General features: G+C 44.0%; 1 protein-coding gene across 31 annotated transcripts in view; it reads right to left on the reverse strand.

Annotated features, from left to right (window-relative positions):
* The window catches only part of HDAC9 (histone deacetylase 9), a 670,023-nt gene that overhangs the window by 34,185 nt on the left and 610,162 nt on the right, over positions 1 to 25,676 (reverse strand). For 30 of the 31 annotated variants that reach the window (XR_008309711.1, XR_008309710.1, XR_008309709.1 and 27 more), the window contains one exon: positions 10,772 to 10,905. Coding sequence is in view for 27 of the 31 variants with exons in the window: in XM_053261002.1 (XP_053116977.1) it covers positions 10,772 to 10,905 (134 nt within the window). In the remaining 4 variants the exon portion in view is untranslated. Of the gene's footprint in view, positions 1 to 10,771; positions 10,906 to 25,676 lie in introns of those variants that run through there. The other variant, XR_008309713.1, reaches the window with a different exon arrangement.

Raw genomic sequence — 25,676 nt, forward strand, 5'->3', positions numbered from 1 at the left:
CGGCCGGGCCCGCCGCCGCCGCCACCACTACTGCGCTGCCCGCCGCCCCTGCCCCGCCGCTGCCGCATCATATCTGTGGCCAGGCTGGGCCTGCCAGCCGCCGCCTTACATGGCCACCGCCGCCACCGCCTTGCATCTGTGGCCGGGCCAGGCCAGGCCCGCCGCCTCGCATCTGCCCAGCCAGCCAATTCTCCTGGGTGCACCAGCCAATCAGGCGCCTCCGCAGCCCAGCCAATCAGCTGGGCTGCCAGGACGCATTTTTCCCTCGCACACCCAGGAGAATTATATATATAGATTATATCCAAATTAATTACTGCAACGTACTTTTCATAGAGCCACCTTAAAAGGCAGTTCAGAAGCTCCAGTGGGTGCAAAATGTGCCTGCTAGATTGTTGGTAGGAATGAGATTTCCTGCCCTAATAACAATTATTCTCTATCAGCTGCATTGGTTGCCAAGTCACTTCTGGGTTCGATTTATAGCAGGGTTTCTTAACCTTGATTTATAGTAAAGGTAAAGTGCGATTTTGACTCCTGGCACCCTGTGGTTTTCTTTTAGTAGAATACAGGAGCGGTTTACCATTGCCTCCTCCCACACAGTATGAGTTTTATGCCTTTCAGCATCTTCCTATATCGCTGCTGCCCGATAGAGTACCAGCAGGGATTTGAACCGGCAACCTTCTGCTTGTTAGTCAAGCATTTCCCCCTTTCAAGCTCTCAAAGGCTTATAGCCAGACTACTCTGCCTGCCTCACATATGAGCCTTCCCAAGCACTTTGACTGGCATCTGAGGCCCTGCACTCTGGCCTATTTTTAACTAAAACCCATCTCTGGACAGAGGCTTCTCAGTGGAGGTGCCACTGCTTACCGTGTTTCCCCGAAAGTAAGACCTACCCCGAAAGTAAGACCTAGCAGTAATTTCTGATGTGCCGCTAATATAAGCCCTCCCCCCCAAATAAGACCTACCCGAAAATAAGACCTACCCGAAAATAAGACCTAGGCGGGAGGCGGGGGTTCGCGGCCGCGCGCTGGCCGCAGGGATTGAGAACGGCAGGAGACGGGGTTGAAACTTGGGGCACTACCTCGGAGTAAGTTGTTCTGTGCTTGCCTGCCGTGGCGGGGGAGGTGTGTGCAAAATAAGACCTACCCGAAAATAAGCCCTAGTGCATTTTTTGGGCCTAAAATTAATATAAGACACTGTCTTATTTTCGGGGAAACACGGTAGAACTGTCTCCCCAGGAAGATCCCAAAGGCTTCCTATGTTGAGGTTGCTGTTGCAGACATTTTCAAAGCCGTTTAATTCTACTGTTCCAAATTAGTTAATCTATGGGGTTTTAAAAAAAATTGTATGTATTCAGATGTTATCAACAGAGGCAGAAATGTCTGAAGAGGCAAAGGATTTTAAGCGTGATTGCATACCTTCCTGTGATTGGAAAACTGGGGTGCCCCCTAATCATGAAGGCTGCAATCTGTGGTGCTTTTGGTTCATACATTCCCGCTTTTGAATGGGGCTTTAGTTAATTGTATTCCCGTTCTGGAGTAGAGGTGGGGCTAACAAACAGCCAGCACTGGAAAGCAGTCTGCACTTGCCTCTCTGTATATAATATCTATTTCATTAACCTATTAACATTCCTGATTCCACTCCTCTGCCTTGTCCTTGCATACCATAATGCTTTCCGTGGATTCTACACAAGTGTGACTGACCCCTCCTGGCAGAGGAGAGTGATTGATGCTCTAGGTGTTCTTCACACCGTGGCTTTACCGCGAGTTAACTATGAGGTTTTACTGCCAACTCGAAGTTGCACAAAAAGTGGATTTTTTAAAAATCCTGGATATAAATCAGGCTACACTCTAACACTCAGTGAAAAACCTGAATTGGATGTAAGTGCTCCCTGATAGCTCGCAAAGACTTTGGGGTAAATCTGCCTGATATGTGGAGGTACATCCTCCATTCTGGAGGAGACGTGAGCTAAAGGGCTTTAAAAGCCCTGTGTGAAAAATATCCAGGTGGCACTTCTGCCTCATTTTCTGAGGTTGTACTCATGTACAATGGTAACAGCTGATTGAGGCTATTGTTTTGCTTCATTCTATGTTATTGTCTTATTGCTGAATTGACTGATTTGCTAAGTACCCTAGGCTCATTGTTATGAGGATGGGTGGGATATACATTTTTTAAAAATCACTCGCTGTTTAACTGTGAATTGACCAGTGCTTGCTCTACATATCATGTAGCATTCACTGAGTGTTTTGTGCACTGAATATGCAGCTGTTTCTTCCAAATTAGTGGAAATAATGGTCATGTGATCTAGTACAGTATGCATTTGGAAGATGAAGCAGTGTCTGTGGTCCGCAAAATGCCCATAATCACCTTTTTGGTACTGGATCTCAGCATCTCAGACACATGTGCCTTTCCTGGTAGGTTGTGTACAAAACCGGCTTGGCCTGTTTGGTTTAAATCTGAACCCAGTTCAAACCAGGGTGTGTAGGTATGGTTTTGCTCGAACCCCACTTGGTTCGGTTCGAATTCAAATCCAACTCAAACCAATTCTAAAAGCTTCTACATAGAGTATAATGCGGATTCAAACTGGCCCATTATTCCCTCTGCAAAGCACCTGGGGGCAAAAAATCTGGGTGGGTGGTAGGCACCCATGGTTGCCAGAAACCACCAAAACCCCAAAGCAATCAGACATTCCTGTGATTTTAAATGATTTTTTGGGGAAGATTTTTACCCCTTGGGGGGTGCCTGGGTTTGCCCCCAAACCCAAAGTGGGTTTTGGGGCAAGGCACATTGTGCAGCAACTCCCCCCTAAAGCCCCAAGCCCCAATCTAGTGGGGTTCATGGTTTTTAAAAAATAAATAGATTTTAGCCTGTTCGACAGAATGGTAATGCAATGAATAGGAATCCTTTCCCCATTCAGAAAAAGAACAGTGTGTGACCTTAATTGCTGTGAACTCTGTGAACTCAAGTAGCAGAAAAATCTTACAGGGATTGGTTATTTCATTGCTTGCACCCATTCTAAATCAAATTTACATGGAAGTAAGCTCAATTGTTGTAATTCAACTTAATTCTGAGTAACTGCACATAGTAAAATTGTGCCTTGAGTCACTGTCAACTCCTGGCGACCACAGAGCCATGTGGTTTTCTTTGGTAGAATATAGGAGGGGGTTACCATTGCCAACTCCCGTGCAGTATGAAATGAGGCCTTTAGGCATCTTCCTATATCACTGCTGCCTAATATAGGTGTTTCCCATAGACTGGGAAACATACCAGCAGGGATTCAAATCAGCAACCTCTTGTTCCCTAGGCAAGTTACTTCCCTGCTGCACCATTAGGTGGCTCAGGACATTAGATTTAGGCAAAAGGTTTTATCCATTATTAGTCTTCAATTTTAGGAAAATCACTCAGGATTATTTGGTGTACTCTTGTTACAAGTGTTTCTTTCTTAAAAAAACAAAACAAAAACTAAATTAGCAGATGGTGATAAATTCTGATGGTGATAAATTCTTTAGTTTTGCGGCTACTGAGGAAAATAACTCTTCCATTAGATTAGGGGTACCATAAAACTGTATGATGATCTGAACAATTTGCTGGCTTGTAAGCAATTCTTTTTTTTTTAAATTAGCCAAAACCATCATTCCTTTTGTTTTGACAGGTGCCTGTGTAATGGATGTGTTCTAAAATCACTAACAGAAAGCTTCAGGGACATTTTACAGCAGTTTAACCTCACCTTTTTTATATTATTATTTGTATACCTGAATTAGGGATTTCTGTATTTTTGTTTCAGATTTCAGGGGGTTCCAACGGCTTAATCTTTTCACACCTCTCAAGAGGATTTCCTTCTAAGAGGCAACCCCAGGTGGGAGAGCTGGAAAGAGACTTCTGATTAGCCTTTTATTTTTTAACAAATCCACTGGTTCATTTACACTGCTGTGCTCATATTAATGAAACCTGGTCTTTGGATATTCATACAGCCTCGATCCATTTCCACATTTTTGTCTTGATAAACAGTGGTCGTAAATTGATATGGGTCCCTTTGCAGGAATGCCCCTGATCCTCAACTTTATCCTGAAACCTAAAAAACATTTACACTCAGAAGTAGGTCCCATTGGTTTCACTGGAATGCAAGTAAGTGTGATTTGGATTCAAGTTAGGTCTCTGTGTAATTTCCAAATTTGGGCTGCAATCCAAAGCACACATACTTGGAAATCAAATACACTGAAATTAATGGGACTCACTTCCAAGTCAAATGTGCTTAGAACTGAGGCATCATATTCAAAGGAAATATGGTTGGTTTTGATGATACAGGCAGTTGCCTGTGGCAGCACAATTGAAGCGGCAGCCATCATGCCAGAAAAGGAGATGAAACTGGGCCCTTGTGCCGCTTGCACAATGGCTGGTTCCAGAAGCAAACTATGGCCACATTCACACTTAACAGGAAACCGGAGTTAAAGTGGGCAGAGGTTGCCAAACTTGTACGTCCAAATGCATGCAATTCTGGTCCCATTCAGAAATTGACCTGAGGTTATGATCAGCAAACTCCAATTTGAACCCTTGGCTTGTAGTGAGCTGCTAATACCTGAAATTTCCATTGTGGAGTGTTAAAAGTGAATGCATAACTGGAGGCTGCATTCACTGTTAATGGAGTTGAGGGAAGATGCTCCTCCCTTTCTCCAGCCATGATTGACTGTGTAGGCTGTCTTTCATGCAAGAAGAAAGCCTACACAGCCAGTTCTCCTTCCTCTCTGCACTTCCTCTCTCACTGACTACAGCCTCCCTTGTCTCTGTTATGTCCAAATTCAGACAGGAGAGTGGGGTGGGGAGCGGAACCGCAGGTCTATTGGACCTGCAGTTCCACATTACATGCAAATATGGTTAGGCTGCCTGTGAGCATAAACAAGGTCCTATGAGAGGAGAGCTGGTCTTGTGGTAGCAAGCATAACTTGTCCCCTTAGCTAAGCAGGGTCCACCCTGGTTGCATATGAATGGGGACTAGAAGTGTGAGCACTGTAAGCTATTTCCCACAGGAGCTGGAGCCATTCTGGGAAGAGCAGAAGGTTTCAAGTTCCCTCCCTGGCTTCTCCAAGATAGGGCTGAGAGAGATTCCTGCCTGAAACCTTTAGAAGCTGCTGCCAGTCTGTGAAGACAATACTGAGCTAGATAGACCAATGGTCTGACTCAGTATATGGCAGCTTCCTATGTTCCCATGAGATCTAGATACATTATACATACGCAGGGAAATAAATTTTCATCTTAAACAATGATTCCCAATTTCAGCCCAGTATTTTCTGCTGGCAATGGGTTTGGTCCCATTGCAGATTTGCATATCCTCAGTCACAAAAAAGACACCCAAGCTTAGCATACATGCAAAAAAGGGGGAAAACATGCCTACATTGTGTATCTATGGGTTGGAGGTGGCCGGAAATGACTGCAAAGGTCATTTTCCACTGCCATTTTCTTTGACAGAGTCACAAAATGGCTCCCACCTTTGTAAAAAAGCAACACGCCAATTTTCAACCAATTTGGGGGCACAGCACGACTCAATGGAGCAGCAGAGCATGGTTATGAAGCTCCCACCCATGAAAATTTGGCCAATTTTCAGCCATTTCTGGCTGGCCAGGTACCTAACCCTCACAACCCCATAGGATCCCATAAGTCGAAATTCACGGTTCCCATACTCACAGCTGCAGTCTGAACGGAACCCCCACGAATATAGACATTCTCCTGTACTTGATTTGCTGCCATATTTATTAAGTGAAAGACGATAACCCGATTCGGACATTGTGCTATAGGAGTGCCCAGATGTCTGTATACTTATACATGTGTTTGTGTGAATGACTGCACTTGTGTTCATGTTAAAAGTGAACCTGGATATATTTGTTTGTTTGTTTGTTTATATTTAATTCATATACCTCCTGACTCCAAAGGCTGTAGGCTGTTCACAAAAATAAACACAACAGAAACAATAAAACCAACTATTAAAACAACAGTTAAAAGACTTAAAACATTCAGAGATTACAGCAATTAAAAAAATGTAAACATCAATTAAAAGGTTAACACATTCAAGGATTACTAAATGCCTGGCTAAAAAAGTGTGTCTTAAGAGCTCTTTTAAAAGCTGGTAAAGATGTTAAACCCCGAATGTCTATAGGGAGCACATTCCACAGCCCAGGAGCGATTATAGAGAAGGTCTGTCCCCTGAGTCACTGCCAGACACGCTGGCCATATACGGAAACAGACCTCTCTTGATTATCTTAATGTGAGGTGGGGATCACGCAGAGGAAGACACTCTGCCAGGCAGGCGCGGGCCTTGAACGTGCCTCCGGGGTGGTGGTGGGCGGCTTCTTTAAGGGTAAACGGAACCGGTGCTCCGTGCCACCCAGCAGCCCCCACGGCGGGGAATCGCGTCCGCCACACATCTGGCCGCTGGCGGGGGCTCACCTCCGTGGGAGCCAGGTGAGTGGTGGAGGTGATTCCCCACCGCGGGGGTTGCTGGGCAGCACGGAGCACTGGCTCCATTTACACTTAAAGAAGCCGCCCGCTGCCCCCCTGAAGGCACGTTCACGGCCCGCACCTGCTCCCAGGTCACCAGGTCCTAAGCCATTTAGGGCTTTAAAGATAATTACCAGCTCTTTGTATTTTGCCCGGAAACCTATTGGCAGCCAATGCAGTTGCTTTGAAACAGGCATAAAATGGTCTTTCCAAGACACCCAACTGAAGTTTCTGAGCTACACACAAAGGCAGCCCCACGCAGAGCACCTTGCAGTAGTCAAGCCTAGAAGTTACTAGAGAGTGCACCACAGTTCTTCTGAGATCATTATCTTCAAGGAATGGTTGCAGGTGTTGTATGAACTGAAGTTGATAGAAAGCTCTCCTGGCCATAACCTCAACCTGAGAAACCAGATTTGAGGCCTGGGTCCAGAAGCACTCCCAAGCTGCCCTTTAAATAGGCCCTTCAGATGCATGGTACAGACAGGAAGTGTACGTCTGTACCTACGTTAGGCATAGCATGTGAATGACCGTACCTGTACTCGTTGTAAGAGTGTGGCACATAATGTGTGAATGGGCCTAACGTAGCTTACAAAATGGATCAGTTTTGGGCAAATACCAATGCGGAAACTAATTATCTCTTCATGTTTGTTTCTTCCCTGTTGGGAGTCAGAATACTTCCGTCCAAGGATTAAGACAAATTAATTTGAACAAGCTCTTCTCACTGCTAGGCCTGTGACTTTACATCTTCATGTCTGACTGTCTCCCCATGGATGCTGGAAGTCCCTACTTGTTTTACAGTTGCTTGTTTTGTAGACTTTAAAAAAACCAAAAAACCCAACAACAACGGATAGTAGCATGGAAAGAGCAGCATACTGCTGCATTGACAGGTTCCAGCCAAGAACAACAAAGGCAAAGCAGAAGTATTCCAAAGCCCCCTGCATTCATGTTTATGAATTCTAATCCTCAGCACATGAATAAATACATCTGACAAACTGCAGAGTGCCTTACAAAGGCCCTTCCTGACCTCCCTAATTTAAGTTCAATTGCATGTGCCGTGATGAGAAGCCAACACTGGCCTTGCCAATGTTTTTAAATGAAGGCCAGTGCTATGTTAGCACTATTTGTAAAAGGGAATTGCCAGAAAATAAGTTCTAATTAGGCTATTAATCACCTGTAGTGAATTGTATCTTCAAATTATCATAATTGGGGACTCCACTTAAGCTTTTTTTTTTTTTTTTTTTGGTACTAGAGGTTGAAACGGGGTTTTTCTTTTAGCTGACTGTGGAAGTTAGTGGCTGGATTAAGGCAATTTACACCACGAATGAATCAGATAGTTCAGCATCACTCCATTTAAACAAATAGCATGTTTCGAAAACCAGGCCTCAGAGGGGGATTCAAAGATGCCTTCTCCTTGCAGAAGGGCTCTTCCACACCTTGAGCTACATTTACACAAGAAACATGAAACTAATCCGAAGAGCTTCTTCTGGCCGTGCAACCTCCTGCACAGGTAAAAAATGTCAAAACTAGCATGGTCACATGATTAAGTAAATACTACTTGATTAATAGTATTATTTTTAGGGCACCTTCACATGACCGCTGGAATATATCAGGGAAATAGCCAAAACTGACAGTGCCTGCTCGCAGCAGGCGTGATGACTGAACCTACTGATGTCTGGTTCCTGTGCTGGATTCCTGAGATTCACTTAGCATTCTCCATAGATTCGCCATTCACTTGTAGCCTACATTTAAAGTTTGGTGCAAAATCTCAGGTGAATTTTGGGAATTTGGTGTGGGAACCATATAGGGATGTGCACATGCACTGGTTCAGTGCTGCGGGAAGAGGAGTGGGGAGTGGAATTTTTTTTTTAAGCGAGCTCTCCGCCACCACATGCAGCTTCCCAAGATCCCGCATGCTGCACCAGCACACACATGGTATCCACGCATGTACAGGTGCCATTTGTGCGGTGACCAACACCATGCTGACCATGCAAATGGTGCCCATACAACACCAAGCTGGCCACGCAAATGGTGTCAGCAACACCATGATGACCACACAAATGGCGCCTGCACATGCACAGATGCCATGTGCGTGCTGGCACCATGCGCAGGTTCTTGGGACAAGCACCGCCACAGCAGGAAGCTGCATACAGCAGTGGAGAGCAGGTAAAAGCCTGCTTTCTTAAAAAAAAAAATCCCACTCCCCACTTCCTGCTCCCTTCCCTGCAGCACCAAACCAGTGCACAAACCTAGAAATGGACTGGAGTACGTTCAGATGTTATTCCTTCAAGGAACACACATGGCTGGTTCCAGACATTTCCTGACCTGTTCCCAGCTTACTAACTTTCCGGTGAAGCCGCCCTTAATCAGTCAGTCAATCAATCAATCAAGGAATCAATTATTCCATCTCTTCCCCTGTTTTCCTCAGGTTTCAATCTCCTCTTACCATGCCAGTCTTCTGCCGCCCCTCACTCTTGAGGGGGTTTCTGCCTTATACTGCACATTTATTTTGAAGATTTGTTTCTACCCTGAATATTCTTTTTTGTGTTGTATTTGAGTATAGAATTTTGGCAGAGAAAGGGGGAGGAGGAGTGAGGAGAGCTGATCTTGTGGTAGCAAGCATGACTTGTCCCCATAGCTAAGCAGGGTCTGCCCTGGTTGCATATGAATGGGAGACTAGACGTGTGAGCACTGCAAGATCTTCCCCTCAGGGGATGAAGCCGCTCTGGGAAGAGCAGAAGGTTTCAAGTTCCCTCCCTGGCTTCTCCAAGATAGGGCTGAGAGAGATTCCTGCCTGCAACCTTGGAGAAGCTGCTGCCAGTCTGTGAAGACAATACTGAGCTAGATAGACCAATGGTCTGACTCAGTATATGGCAGCTTCCTATGTTCCTATGTTCCTATGACTCAGCAGAAAAGGGAAGGGGAGCAAACAGTGCTCTTGCTGTTTTTGGCCCTAGAAACAGCTGAGAAGGGCTTCTGTCAAGGCTGGTTAATATGTCTCAACAGCCACCCTCACCCCACGTAGGAAAAATGTCTTGAAAATAAAGGACAACCATCATTTGAATGGTTTAGCTCATACCTCTGAGATAGATTATGCCAGCTTACCTATCACAGGCCTTAGCTACTTAACTTTGGTAGTGTGGCTCCTTGTATCTGACAGTAGGGATGTGCACGAACCTGTTCAGAGGCCCTTTTACGGGTCTCCAAACAGGTTTGAACACTGGGAGTTTTGACATTTGAAGGCAGGCGGGTCGCAATTTAAGGGCGAGGGGAGGATGCACTTACCCCTCCCTCTGCTTTCCCCTAGCCTGCACTCGGTATTTGCAATGTCCTATGGGGCAGCAGCGGATCTCCCTGCTGCCCTGTACGCTCCCTAGCTGGAGGTGTCTGGAAGGAGCTGGCGTGCGTGCGTGAATGCGGTATGCGCATGCGCGCAAGCTCCTTCCAGCCACTTCTGGTCAGGGAGAGGACAGGGCAGCAGGGAGGTATGCTGCTGCCCCATAGGACTTTGTAAATACCAAGTTCTGGCAGGGGAAAAGCAGAGGGAGGGATAAGTGTACACTCCTTGCCCTTAAAGTGGGACCCCCCACCACCATTGAACCATTCCCACCTGGTTCCGTGCACATCCCTATCTGACAGTGGCCTCCTCTTTCATTTTGCTTCATTTAACCTCAGAACTGCTAGCCTCAGTGCTCCTGTTTAGTTTTTAACCAACCTCCAACCTTGTACCTCATAAGATACAACTGCACAGAGACACAAGTTTGGGGTGGTATAGAAGTGTAATAAATAAATAAAATAAATAAATAAATAAGGGGGAAGGGCTAACAAGTTCCTTGTAAGGGCCAACAGCAGTAACAACATAGCAGCGATGACACCACAGCTTTGGAGGCATGGACCAGAACCTGTCTTTGGAAGCTGTGTGGATGCACTCTTGGCTGATGTGGAAGCAGCAGGCCTGCATCTCTTGGGACGGGTGGCTTGCTGTGCAGCCTCTCAGCCACTGCGTCCTCTTCCATCACATGAAATCCACTTTTAAACACTTCCCAATGGCACTTCTCCTTCTAGATCAGGGGTACTCAACCTTGGGTACCCGTATGTTGTTCAAATCCCATCATCTCTAGCCAAAGGCCGTTGTGACTGGGGATAATGGGAGTTGAAGTCCAACAACATTCGGGAACCGAAGCTTGAGAACCCCTGTTCTAGATGTCATTATGCAATAATCCATCATGGCATAAAATGTCCAGGAAACTTGAATTCTCTTCCCACTTATTTGACTTTTATCTGTTACCTCATTTCCTAGCAGAGCATTTAGACAGGCTTCTGATGCATCGCAGATGGCAGTAAGGTCATGTCCTCCTTCCAGGGCCAATACCATGCGACCGCTCGCTAGTGTCAGCAACTGTTTGATGAGGTGACCAAAACCTAGCATGCCAATAAAACATGCAAATCATTACATGAGAATGAGCACAGACAAGTACATTCTGTTTTCATCATTATCTCTTAGAACATCTGAGAGACATAATTGCATGGTTTTTAAAAAAAGCAAAATTAAGAACTACACAATGGTATGCATGTGTAATGCACATGTAGCATGCACTGCTACAACACACATCTGTATAGGGATGTGCAAAATGTTTCAGATACAAAACGTTTTGTACCCCAGAATGGCCATTTTGGGTGTTTTGTAGCCGAAATGAAACACCCATTTTCAAAATCTGAATGTTCTGTATACAAATCGAAACGCCCCTGTTTTGGGTACAAAACGTTTTTGTTGTTTTGTGGCGAACTCTGAGAGTCAGTCTCCATTTGTCTGTGACGTCTATTTGAATTTCCCACCCTTCCAGCGATTCCCTCCTTGTTCCCATTGGCTCTTTTGCCTCTTGCCACACTTGACTGACTCCACATTGGCCAGAGCAAGGGCCGAAGAAGGGGCAAGGGTGGGGGGAGTTCAAGGAGGGGTTTTCAATTTCAGGAGGCTGCTGTGGAAAAGGTGAGACAGGGAAGTGTGCATGTATTACCTTCCATAGGTAATAGTAATTACCCCCTGCTAACTTGGCAAAGAGACACCCTTTAACGTGGTGATTCTCTTTATTTAGCAGGGGGAGAGTAACTGGCCCTATTCACCCCCAGCACCGTACCTCCAGTAACTGTTGTTGGTGTCTATCTTATGCTTCCTTTTTAGATTGTAAGCCCTATGGGGATAAGGATCCATCTTATTTGTTTATTATTTCTCTGTGTAAACCGCCCTGAGCCATTTTTGGAAGGGCAGCATAGAAATTGAATGAATGAATGAATGAATACATACATACATACATACATACATACCCATGGGAGCTCCGTTACAACCTAAAATTTATTCAAATGCCTTGGATGGTTTGCTTTGTTGTGTCTGTATTTGGGGGACCTCATGGATGTGCTCAGGCAGAATCTCTCTTTCTCTCTGTGTGTGTGGACTTCTTTGCAATGAAGATTGGGTCATATTGTGTGTGACCTCTAGCAGCAGCATCAAAATTCAAACTAGATTGTGTGCATCTACTCAATAGGTTGTGCTGCTGATGCCACAGGCATCTTGTTGCAGAAATGTAAAAGAAATGCACCAAAAAACTGTGCCATTGTCGTCATCATCATCACTCTTTTACTTGTGTAGGTGGGAGGTGGTGCCAGACCTCACTGTTCCACTGGCAAAATGTTGTTTTGCACCTTTTCTTGTTAACCCACTTTTATGGCCAGGTGCCAGATGTAGCCGTGTCTCTTGCTTGTGGATGAAAAAGGCTTGGGGGAGGGAGGGCAGGGCACATTGATGCTGTTGTTGGCATTGCATCTGTGTCTGCTGCATCTGTGATCTCACACTTGCTTGCTTGCTTTTTGCTGGCTGCTGCCATTACCCTGCATTGGGAGGGTGTGTGTGGGGCAGTGTGCATTTCATTGTTGTTGTTTCACACTGTTGTGTGTAGATCAATTGCATTTCTGGAGGGGGGGATGTGGATGTGTGTGACCTTTGGAAACCTGCCTGGTTCTTTGCAAAGCTCTGCTGTTGTTGTTGATGTGTGATGTTGATGTTATTTGGGGCAGATTCAGGGCAGAAAGGGGGTTTGGGGGGGCAGAAGAGTGGGTCAGGTGGTAGTGCCCGAATGGGTGCCTGCTGCCACCCAGATTCCAAAGGAATTGGGCAAAGGGCTGATTTTTTTGTGAATTGCTAAAGTTTATGCGTCTTTAAGATATTCCCCCATAGGGAATAATGGGGGTTTCAGCAGCCCCATAACTGCACTTGGAGGGCACTGCGGTGGCCCAGAGTGAGTGGTGGTGTAGTGCACATAGGGTGCCAACCTATAGGTTGCTAACCCATGGTGTACAGGATTTTGTTGTTTCTGAGGGGTTCTGAATGTAGATTCTCTGGTAGCATATGATTTTCAATGACAAACCATGAACGCACTCTCATTACATGATTCTCGTCTTTTAATCCACTCCCAGACTATTGTCCTTTGCAGTCCGGGAGACCAAAGGGGGAGTAACTGGCTGTGCAAGCTTCCTTCAATGCAAGAAGGACAGCTGCAGCAGCCAATTGCACTTGAGAGAGAGAGAGGAGCTTCCTCTCTTTCACTCTGGTTTGTGCAAGCTGCACTGATGTTGTCCAGCGGGTGACATATTGAGGGCAACAGATTCTCAGTTTGTTGAATGAAACTTCATTCCAACTGAGGTTTATTCCCAGGTTTGGGGGATGCATCGGAACCGTGTTTGGGTCCAGGAACCACGGTTCTGATAATTCGGACGTCAGGAGGGGGTGAACCTAAGGTGAGTTTGCCTCTGGTTCCCCATGACATCTGAAGGCAGTCAATGTCTCTTTGCCTGTCTTGAGAATCCCCCCCTCTCCTGCAGTAGTTCCTGAGTATGTGTGAGCATGCAGGATCAAAGTCTTAATCATTCCCCGTTTTCATCCTTTGCATTGCCACCTCTGTCAACCTTGATCAGAGACCTCTAGACTTTGAGTGTTCATTCCATTTTTAAAGCATTTCAGAATTAACTGTAGCTTTCAATGTTTGCTGGTTTAACTATACTTCAGCCCTTTAATGCAACTTTCAAATTACATACAGGTTAAAAAACAACCTTAAGTCTGTCATCTAATCTCAACTTTCCCTTGTGGAAATAAAAAAAAAAAACTTCTACAAAAGACTAAATTTAGACAGGATAATAAAAAGCAAGGAAAGAATGGAATGTGAGTAAACTTTGATCTTCAGCCAATTTCCACTTCTTTTGTTTAACCTTGAGGATATATTTCCATCCGTATGTTACACATATGATCTTCAGATGCAAAATATCAAGACAGTGCCGGAGCATTGTGAATCGTCCTTGTGGTATTACAGGAAATGAATAGCTAATAGGCTGCTTACTTCCATAGACAGTGTAACTGTGCAAGAAATCTAACAATATCTTGTAAATGTTTTTATTCTTTTCTTTCATGCTGCTTCTGTTAGCAATGGAAAATCCACCATAATCCAATATCTTGTTTGCATTCTGACCATTATTAGATCATACGCGTGGCACCAAAAGCATTTTCTGAATAATGTGCTCTTCCAAGGGTTTGTCTCCATGTTATATTTTTTGCCGGATTTCCCCCATGGTCTACATCGCAGATTTATAGAAATATTTGGTATATAAAAGTTAAAGAAGCACTGAAATAAAATTCCAGTTATTTCACTGGGATTTTTTTTTTAAAGAATAACTACTTTCCTGCATGTTTTGTAACATGCAGGAAAGTAGATAATGTTTCTAGATTGTCCTCCTCAACCCACCATATGAGTGCCTACTGCAGTGATGCATAAGATGAAGCAGTCTCTCAGCCATGGGTCCTCAGATGTTGTTGAACTGCAACTGTGGCAGAGGATGATGGGAGTTGCAGTCCAATGACACCCAAAGTTGAGAGCCCCACAACTAGTTCATGAAAGCTGCTGTTGTAGTAACTCTGTTAGTTTTTAAAGTGCCACAAGACCCTATTTTGCACAGGGTCTACACAGACTAACACTGCTACCACTCTGGAATACTCTAAAGAGAAATTCCACCACTGACATTTTACCACTACTACCACCACTACAGCTATTATTTATTCTTTGCTGCTGCTGCTGCTGCTGCTGCTGCTACTACTACTACTACTACTACTACTAATAATAATAATAATAATAATAATAATAAATATTTATATACCACTCTTCAACCAAAGTTCACAACAAAGCGGTTTACATAGAAAAATAAATAATACATAAATAAATAAAATGGTCCCCTGTCCCCAAAGGCTCACAATCTAAAAGAATCATAAGACAGATACCAGCAACAGCCACTGGAGAAATGTTGTGCTGGGGCTGGATAGGGCCAGTTGCTCTCCACCTGCTAAATATAAGAGAATCACCACTTCAAGTGGTGTCTACTCAGTTAACAGGGGTTACGACTGTACTACTATTCATTCTACTCTTTTTAATTAACAAAAAAGCTTTCAAAGCATTTCACCTAGAAAAAGAATTATAAGACTTCCCCCTCCCAAAGGGCTCACAGAAGTCTAAAAAACTGATTAAATTGGTTAACAGATTTACTGATTAAACAGAGTTCAAGCTTATAAAAGGGACCTTGGATAACCAAGGTTATTTTCTCCAATATGTTTATTTTCAGACAATCAGGATTTCCAAAAATAGAGCAATTCTGAAAACACCCGCCCCTGCATCACAGATGCGTGGAACATGGGAGAGACACTGGTCCATCTACCCAAGTGTTGCCTACTCTGACTGACAGCCGTTCCTCAGGGTCTTGGGTGGAGGTCTTCCCAGCCTTGCTCCCTGAGAGTTTGAGCCTGGGGTCCAGGCTCCACTGGAGTTTGAGCCTGGGGTCTTTTGTGTAAAAACTATCTGCTCTACTTTTGAGCTCCCCAAAACATAAGGCTGTAGGTACATTGGGAGACAACTCCTGTTCAGTGTTCCCTGTAACAGGGATTTCCAGATGTTGTTGACTCCAACTCCCAGCACCCCCAGCTACAATGGCCCATAGCTGGGAATTATAGGAGTTGGAGTCAACAACATCTGGGAATCCCTGCTACAGGGAACACTGCTGCTGTTCTCTTGTTTTGCCACAGTAGTCACCGACTAAATGAATCAGTGGAGGCTCATGACCACTGTGCATCTGAAACAGGGTGTCAGATCCTACCAGCTTGCTTCTGAACATCCTACTCCCCTCTTTCTCTTTATTTTTCAAGCAGCAATAGCTGCTGTTGCTTGATTTCATGTTTGCACGCACACACATGAGCATCTTCACATAACACATGCTCCCTCCTCTGTGCCTCCTTCCTTGTTCACTGCTGGGCTGTTTATGAAAGGGGGAGGGTGTGGAAGAAGAAATGGAGAGAAGGCAGTATACAGAGCACCTAGTACCCTACTGCCCTTATCACAGAATCCTGAAGACATTCTATAGAGCGTCTCCAGTACTTTACTGCTCTTTCCTAATTTCCTCTTCTGCTTCCTCCCCCTTTTCATAACCAGCTCAGTGGAACATGTGGAAGGAAGTGGCGAAGGAGGGTGTGCCTATCATGTATCAAGGCATGCAGCAGTGGTGATGATGATGATGAGGAGGAGGAGGAGGAAGAGGAGGAGGAGGAAAAGGAGAGGAGCAACTCTTTGCTGAGTGGTGGCTGTGCTGCTGTTCAGCAAATAATAGCTCGGGGTGGGGAAACAGATGAGGCATTGGGGAGTGTCTTGCAGCTCTGCTGGTGCTTCAGTAATCAACTGTCTCCCCGCCCCTCATGTAAAGGGGCATGACACTGAAGTAGATGAATCCATCCTGCATGAATTGATGAGGTATGGTTACTATCTCTGAGAAGAGAAATGAGAAAGGGGGACATCACACAGACTCTTATCTAACAAAAATGTGGGCATTCCCAGAGATTTCCCTGATGTTGGTTTCTAATCCATGCAAGCTTCAGTCTCAATAAATCTATTAGTCTTTAAGGTGACACAAGATGTCTTATGTGTCTGTCAGACAGACAGACAGGGCTACCCCTCTGGAACTGGTCTACTGCAGCAGAGAGGCTTGTGACATTCTTCAGGGGTTAGCTCTGCCTACTCTTTGCCACAAGCTTTACTGATGAGATCAATGGAAGAAGAGCTCAGGGAATTATGTTTCTGGCAGCTGTGGTTAAAAAAATGTTAAACCTATTCCCAGCAAGAGCACTAGGAAATATTCCCTGTGAAAGATACCGTGAATTATGAATTCCCTGGGAAGAACCATAGAATGCAAGTAGATGATAGATTTCTCTCCCTCCCTCCCTCTCGCTCTCCCTCTCCTTCTCCTTCTCCCCCCTCCCTCTCCTTCTCCCTTTCCCCCCTTTTAATAGAAGGCATATCTTTGCTGATGCTTCCAGAATAGATCAGAGTGTGGAATATTTTCTGCTAGCATTGGAGATGATGCCAGATGTTAATTTTAAATGGACAGCTGCCAACACTCAAGTCATTCTGCAAGCCACAGCCACTGAACTGGAAGCATTGCCTCTTAAACTTGGGTATACAGAGATGCTCTGTGGTTCCTCAAAGGAAAGGCTCCCTCAACATAGTCAGAGATACTCTTTTTCACATTTACACAGGCATTGAAATTAGATTCAGGAATAAGTGCAGTGAGCCCAAACTCAGATTACGCTCTGGATGACATTCACAGCATCACACTTGAGCAGGACTATTCTCCACCAGAAAGAGGCTGCTGGGTCCAATATTCAAAAGTTGTCAGCATGACAATGGGAGCTTTCCCTTAGCTTAATTGTGCGCAGTAAGCTGGGAGGCTCGGGAGGCTCTGCGGTAGGTGGTGGAAATGACTTTAACTAACAGCACCACAGCCATTTGTGACTAAGTGATGGAAAATCTTAAGAAAGATTTGGATCCTGCATGTTACAAGGACTTTCAAAAGAGATTGTCTTCCCAAAGGAAATCCCCAGTGCAGAAGCAACAAAATGGTGGGATAGAAAACCCAGGCTTGTCTATTGTTTTAGATGGGCTTTAAGTAAAGTAAAGTTGTGCCATCAAGTCGGTGTCGACTCCTGGCGACCACAGAGCCCTGTGGTTGTCTTTGGTAGAATATAGGAGGAGTTTACCTTTGCCATCTCCCATGCAGTATGAGATGATGCCTTTTAGACATAATCTGGGAAACATACCAGTGGGGATTTGAAGCAACAACCTCTTCCTCCCCAGGCAAGTTACTTCACCGCTGTGCTATTAGGTGGCTTAGATGGACTTTAGTTAGTGCCAAATAATTAAGAATAAAACAAGAGCAAGCAGTGTGAGAAGCAGCAGCAGCTACTTAATCAGAATGATCATCATTTTGAACTCCCCTCAGCTTGGGCTTGAAATGGGTAAGAAGAAGTTTTCTTTATTCCCTCACCTTCTGAGACTCTCAGAAATCAGGAGCAGATCCAAGGACTGGCTGTCCAGCTGAGACCTTGGACATTTGTGCCAATTGTGACTTGCAATTGCTTCACAAAAGCTTCACAAAACTTGCTTCAGGAGTTCAAGAGGCAGTGCTTCCAGTTCACAAAACCAATTTCCATTTGGCCATACCATATTAGAAAGGAGTGGTTTTTCTGCAGTATGTAACATTTATAATTAGATGGCATTTTTCTATGAAGTGAGGTGATTCAGGGGAGAGTTGAGAATGGAAATTTTAAAATGGAAAATCAAGTTTTTATTCTAGCCTTGAATAGGCACACTTTCCAGAACCAGCAGTTTTGCTGAGTGCCAATATTGATCAATTCAGTTAAGAGCATTTCTGCATTTTAGGTCAAAGTGCCAGGCCGGTTCACATGGCCATAAAAATCAGGGTAGGAGGTGGATTACCCAGTTTTGTATTATCATGAGAACTCACACAAATCCCTCCAGCTCATGTTACTCAAAGCAGGGCTACCCAGTTTTTCTACCCTGCTTTTAACTGAAAGTGGAGAGCTCTCCTAACTTGATTCTCTGCTTGTGAGAATTTATGCATTTCTTCTAACCAGCCACTGGGACGTAGCACACCCTCTCCTCCATGGAAACCATAGAGAACTGTGGCTACAGGGGCTGCCTTCAAGGCATACTCTTTGCCTGGAAGCCCCTTCAAAGCATACTCTTTGATCCTGAGGCAGAAGCAGCTTTGGCAGGGCTGAGTCTGCCTCCTGCTCCTTCGTAGCTAATTGGACAGCAGCTGCTGCTATCATGAGGTTTTACCAGTCTGCTGGCAGTGCAAAGCATGCTGGGAAGGTATGTAGGGTTTTTGGAAGACGTTCTATGGAGGAGGGGGGGCTTGCAGCAGCTGATTTCAACAACTGACCCAGCAGCTGCCCATGCTCACCTGTTTCCTGGGTTTTCAGACCCAAATGGAGGTGCTGCTTATATGCTGCTAATGGGGTAGAAGTTCTCCTGCCCTCCAACCCACTACCAAATGGTCATGTGAACAGAGTTTGCATGTTACATCAATAAAGTTCTTTCAAATAATGGAACATGATGTGCTTTGTTTCCTGTGTTAAATTGCACCTGTAGGGGCACATCTCAAGACCAGAACCACAGCAGGAGAGGGAGCCTTTGACCTGTAGGGCTCACCACCTGGATTGCCTCTCCATGGATGCTAGATGGCTCAGAAAGAAAGCTTCCATTGTAAGCAGTTACTCTGGATTACATTAGTTTCATCAATCTACTCCAGAATAAAAAGAATTACATTTGAACCTAAGCAGGTAACACAAAGACACACAAAGACTCTCTTCTAAGTGCCCTACTATTTCTGCCACAGTAAGACCTAACAGATCACTGAAGCAATAAATTTATCTGATTCAGAAGTTCAAGTCAAGTTACCAAGTGGATGAAAAAGGACAAAATATAAATGTCCTCTTTATATTGACATCCAGACTCAGGGCCCATTCAGATGTACCTTCTATTTTAACTGCAGGTTCAACAGACCTGCAGTTTCCCTCTGAGTCCCCTGGCACGCTCCCACATGATCATGATCTGCAGTCTGGGAGAATGCAAAGGGGCGGAACTGGCTGCGCAGGCTTCCTCCAACCCAGGAAGGTAAGCCGTGGCAGCCAATTGAGTTGAAGAACAGGAGGAGCTTCCTACCCTTAACGCCGGTTTGGGCAGCTTGCCCAAACTGGACGACACTCTCCAGACCCTCATTGGGTAAGTGTACCTTATTGCAAAACGTGGGTTCATTTGGAGATTGGGGGAAGGAATCGGAAACGCGGTAGCATCCTGCAACCATGGTGCCAATTATTTGCACGCTACGCTGGGCCAACCTGAGGTGGTTTTACCTCAGGTTCTGTGTGACGTCTGAATTCAAGGGTGCTGCAGTAGCTAGTTCCACTGAGTTGGGAAGCTGCATTTTAGACTAGTGTTTTCACTGGTGCTTGCACAACCCGTGGTGTGCCTCCTGCTGTTAAATCTCTTCCTCAGCCCATGTATGTTGCAGGGAATGATGGGAAGCAATTCACTATCTTTGTTGCAGAAGCAGACCAAGAACACAAGAGAGCCAGCATGGTGTAGTGGTTAGAGTGCTGGACTAGGACCAGGAGAGCCAAGTTCAAATCCCCATTCAGCCATGAGACTTGCTGGGTGACTCTGGGCCAGTCACTTCTCTCTCAGCATAACCTACTTCACAGGGTTGTTGTGACGAGAAACTTTGTAGTACACCGCTCTGGGCTCCTTGGAGGAAGAGCGGGATAGAAAATGTAAAAAACAAAAAAACCCAAGAGAATGAGCAACACTGAGCATCCGTTCAGCTACATAACCCTCTTGCGTGGATGCATCTTTTGTTTGTCGCACTAGCTTCGCATTCATCTGTATGTCAGCCAGTGTTTATACTGCATCAGCAGAATTATGGTTTCTGACTTGAAAGAGGAAGTCTATGGAAGAACAGCTTGGGCATTTACAGTTATATTGACTGTAAGCTTTCAGGTAAGACTGTGATTTTAAAGATCTGCATAGGACACAGTTATGGAAATGGTAGATACTTAACAGTATTAACACTGATAGTATTATTGGCTTGGATCTAAAGGCAATCCTGAGACAGATCCAATTTAGGCATTCCTAAGAGGAATGTCATTGTGAAACCCTCCACACATGTTAAGAGCATGTCAGCAATACCCCCAACATCCGAATCCCCCCCAGTCTCACCCTGGCATCTGCACATTTAATGAAATGTCGGAATTCCCTATGCACAAGCAGCTGGCTATGCGTAGAGAGGAGAGCTGGTTTTGTGGTAGCAAGCATGATTTGTCCCCTTAGCTAAGCAGGGTCCACCCTGGTTGCATGTGAATGGGAGACTAGAAGTGTGAGCACTGTAAGATATTCCCCTTAGGGGATGGAGCTGCTCTGGGAAGAGCATCTAGGTTCCAAGTTATTTCCCTGGCATCTCCAAGATAGGGCTGAGAGAGATTCCTGCTTGCAACCTTGGAGAAGCCGCTGCCAGTCTGTGATAGACTAGATAGACCAATGGTCTGACTCAGTATATGGCAGCTTCCTATGTTCCTATGTTCACACTCTCAGCAACCCTGCATGGATATTGGGGGCAGGGCCACAAGGAACTCAGACATCATAGATAGTTTGGCAGATGTAGCCTCACTCCCTTCCACTTCTAAATCAGCTAAGTCATTGCTTCAGTGGCCTGCCATATCTTACTGTGGAACAGACACACAGTACCAATTTAAGACTAAAACACAGTACTGAATCTAAGACTAGTTTTTCCCCTAAGTTATTTGATGTTAGAAACTGGAGACTTGTCTTAAGTTCAGAATCCTTTTCCTTTGGGGTAAATACAGGTATAAACTGTATTTAGCCTCTGTTTTCTAAGGGGTGGTCTTAAATTCAGAATCGTCTTCTATTCAGGTAAATAATAGATGTGTATTTAGCAAAGATTATTTGTATGTCTGGTTTACTTGCTCAGTTGTAATTCTATTTCTTCTGAAGTAGATTGATGAAACTAAGGATGAATCCAGAGTACTTGCTGGCAATAGGAGCTTTCCTTCTGGGTCACATAATAGGCACAGGATAGGCTGGGGAGGCAATTTAGTTGCTAACAGAGCAAAGATGCACCTTTTAAAAGTGATTTATCTATTTAGCAGGAGGAGAACAACTGGCCCTATCTATCCCCAGCACAGCATCCCCTCCAGTGTCTGTTGCTGGTGTCTCTCATATTTCTTTTTTTAGATTGTGAGCCCTTTGGGGACAGGGAACCATTCATTCATTCATTCATTCATTCATTTCTAGGTAAACCGCTTTGTTGAAAAGCAGTATATAAGTACTTGTCGTCATTGTAATTTAGCTGAGGATGAACAGAATGAAGAAAGGGCTTGTTCTTTGAACAACCGACCTCAGTGTCATAACTGTTTTTACAAGTTGCAGCGTGGAGGAAAGGTGGAATAGAAATGCAGTCAAATAAATAAATGTCTAAAAGACCCTTCCTCCCATATCTTTTTTTAAAAAAGTGGTTACCCATGTGGTGTGGGGAAGAAAATATAAGCCCAAAGCCCTATTGTGTTGGGTGGAACAGATACTCTACACTCTTGGGCTACTGAGCACTAATCATCATTTCAGCCAAGTTCCTCACTTCGTCAGCAAGCTTATCGATCTGCTTGCAATCACAGGGACTGATCTATTGCCTCTATCAGCCTTTCCCATCTGTACACATGGTGCTGTGTGTGAGGTTTGCTCTTCCCCCACCCCGCCCCAGGGGAATATCTCATTTTCTGCTTCTCATGCAATTCCTCCAGAGAGCTCCCACTACCATAGGGCCACTGTTCTCTCCAGATTCCTCCTTGCACTGGCAAAGTCTTAACATTCATGCTAAATTACGGGGAAATGAGCTGGCTGTTTGGAGCAGATTGGTGATGCATTGCTCCTCAAACACACGAGCCCCACTGTCCCTGACTTTTAGTCATGTTTAACCATTATTTACCATTTAATCATCCCATTACTCTCTAATTTGCTTGAGAATGTGTTTTCCTCTCATTAGAACGTTTGTAGTGGCCACTGCCAAACCCTTCCCACCCACCAGTGTTCTGCACTTTATCCTTGTGGTTCTTTCAAGACCGTTTGATTAATTTTCATTGATATGCGTCCAACAATAGCAACTAAAATTAACTGGGTCAGGTTTTTTATATAACTTCCTGAGTCATCAGGCTCTGTGTCCTAAGTAAATACATTTACACAGGAAAGAAATGATAGTTCATCCTTCCAGCACTGGGCAACAGCCAGTGAGTACTGAACAGTTTGCCCGGGTTTAGAGGGCCCATGCATATCTCTACCCCCTTGTTTATGATGATGATTTATGTACAGTCACATTTATACCCTGCCTTTCTGCCACCATGAAGCTCAAAGTGGCCTCCATGGGGTTAACCAGGAAGTCTTCCCTGCAGGCACTCAGTGGAGCCAGGGCTCCTTAGCTTCAAGAAGGTTCCTGCAGAATGAAGCTTATCAGGGCTTATCAATGGGGAGGACTATAGACTAGTGGTGGAGAATCAGTTTTGCATGTGAAGAAAGACATTTTCCATGCATCTTAAACAATTAATCCTGATCTCCAAATACCTCATTATAAAAAATAGATCTTTGGCCTCTGGGCAGTAACCAGTGTTTTCTCATTCATTAGGGAAGGGGGAGAAATGCAGTAACCATTTAAATTATATGTTCTATTCAGGCTTTTAATTTTGATTGTGTTATACAGTAATTACATGTTAAATAAATAACAGTGGTTTTAAAACATATTTTGGAGGAAGTCACCATTTATATAACAGATCATTTCATTCTGTGGTTGTTGGTCCTGCAGCAATTTGTTTTCAATAATTAATCTTTAATTGCTAAATAATAACTCAAACTAACAAATCTCTAGTAAGTAGTGTAGTACCCACATTATCCAAACTTTGGTTATCTCAAGCAACTAAGTTATATTATCCAAATATACTGTTTGTCTTCCACATAGCCATATGTCAGTATAGATTCTGCGGATAGTACTTCCAATTGTACAAATAGCAAATGATTTATGTGTTTTGGTTGCCATTTAGATAAAGGAAAACATTCAAAAACATGTACACTTCAGTCCTATTTTGTGTTTCCTCAGAAGTAAACCTCGTTGACTCCCAAGTAAGTGGGAAAAGATTGCCCACTTTGTGGACATTTGGTATTCTAATATTATTGTTAATCCAGAAATTTTTGTTAATCAAGATATATTGCATCCCATCCCATTTAAATGTGGTTACCAAGAGCTGGTCCATGTGAAAACACCTTGCTATTTCATATAATCTATGAAATATAGATTTTGAAAGTATATATACAAGCTATGACTTTATACTGAATCAGAACAATTATCAATATAACCCAATACTCTCCAGGATTTAATGCCAAGGTAAGAGCTCTCCAGGATTTAATGCCAAGGTATTTCCCAGCTATCTGAGATTGTTGTGATACATCACATATTAAAGTGTGGACCTTGTGCATTCAAAGCATATGGTCTGTCAAAGAACTATTATTTTTCCATTTTCATGAAAAGATAATGTTGGAGCTAGGACCCTGGCAGCATCAGCTCTCAGTTGCTGGGGAGATTTCAACATCTACCCCTGGAGGCTCGCATGTGCCTTTGTGGTTCGGGTGAACCTGCATCAATCGCTCACATTTTATTACGCTTTAGATTCTACAGTAACATTAGATGTCATTTGATTCTGCCACCTCTTTCTAGGTTTCAACGTCAATCAGATGATTTTCTGGTGAAATTTTTACTTGAAGATAATGTACTTTGCATCTCTCATGCTGTAGCAAAATTTTGTTACATCGCAATTAGAATTCGTAGTTCATTGATTGATGCTAAAGTTAATGATGAATGCTGGAATTTATTCTTTGTGTTGTTGTTTTGTTTTGGCCATTGGCTGTAAATAAAGTATCTATCTATCTATCTATCTATCTATCTATCTATCTATCTATCTATCTATCTATCTATCCATGTTCATGAAAAGATAATGTTGGAGCTAGGACCCTGGCAGCATCAGCTTTCAGTTGCAATGTCTCATAGTGACCACGGGAGGGGATTTAGGATCATGGATAAAAGTGCTGGACTCCTCCCCAGTGTGTTCTTCCAGCGTTAGTCTCCATTTTGTCTCTCCAGAAAATGGCTGTTTGTTTTGGTTACTCTCTTCTTCAGCCATGAGCTGCAGCTGAAATTAAGCTGCAAGTTTTTTCACATTTGTTTGTAACCTTTTCTTTAAATAAATCCTTGTAGTTCTTCAGTACTAAAGAACTGTCTCAAGACCTCTTGCTTTGCTGCTTTCTCACCAAACTGGCTTTGCTCCACTGTTTGGGGACTGCACTGCCATTCTTCCCCTAGAGATAATACCCTGTGCTGTCTGGGTCCAGGGTATATACGAGAGCACCTTCTTTGTCATGGACCCTGTTTCCTATTAAGATCATCCGGAGAGGTCTGGTTACATTTGCCACCAGCTCATTTTCCGACTCAGGACCAGGGCCTTCTCTGTGGCTGCCTCAGGGCTTCGCAATATGCTCCCTGTTAAAATAAGAGCATTCCTTTCTCTGTTTGTTTTCAGGAAGACCTTCAAGACGTACCTGTTTTCTCAGGCTTTTGACTGAAATTTTAAATATCTAATGTGTTTTTATCTGTGATCTTGTTCTATTAGTTTTATGAATTTTAACTGTTCTATACTGTTTTAATATTTGTTGTGTTTTGAGATTTGTACATCCCCTAGAGATGCTTGTTTCAGGCAGTATAGATAGATAGATAGATAGATAGATAGATAGATAGATAGATAGATATTTTTTATCTTGTTAAACCCACCTCACTCCTTCTAGGACTGCCACATGGGTTGGGGGGGACAAGAACCCAAAGTAGAAGGGAGGCATGACATAACATTAACCATTAGATATGAAATCTAGGGGTAGAATGAAATGAATGAAAGGAGAATTCTGACAAGTGGACAAGAGCCACATCAGACTTGACATGCTGTTAAATAAACGTTACATCTTGTTCATAGTTCTTAATGCTACAATCTATACTGAAGGTTCGAAAGAGATCCATTGACATCTCAGGGGCTTTCAAAATAAGTTGATCTTATGATTTTTTTTTAAAGCCACCAAAAAATGTTAGCATCCCACAATAGTGTGTTTCCGAGGGTTTGCCTATAACATCCAACTATATTTGGAAGGAATTAT

Source organism: Hemicordylus capensis, chromosome 6, assembly GCF_027244095.1.
Source record: "Hemicordylus capensis ecotype Gifberg chromosome 6, rHemCap1.1.pri, whole genome shotgun sequence".
Taxonomy (NCBI): domain Eukaryota; kingdom Metazoa; phylum Chordata; class Lepidosauria; order Squamata; family Cordylidae; genus Hemicordylus; species Hemicordylus capensis.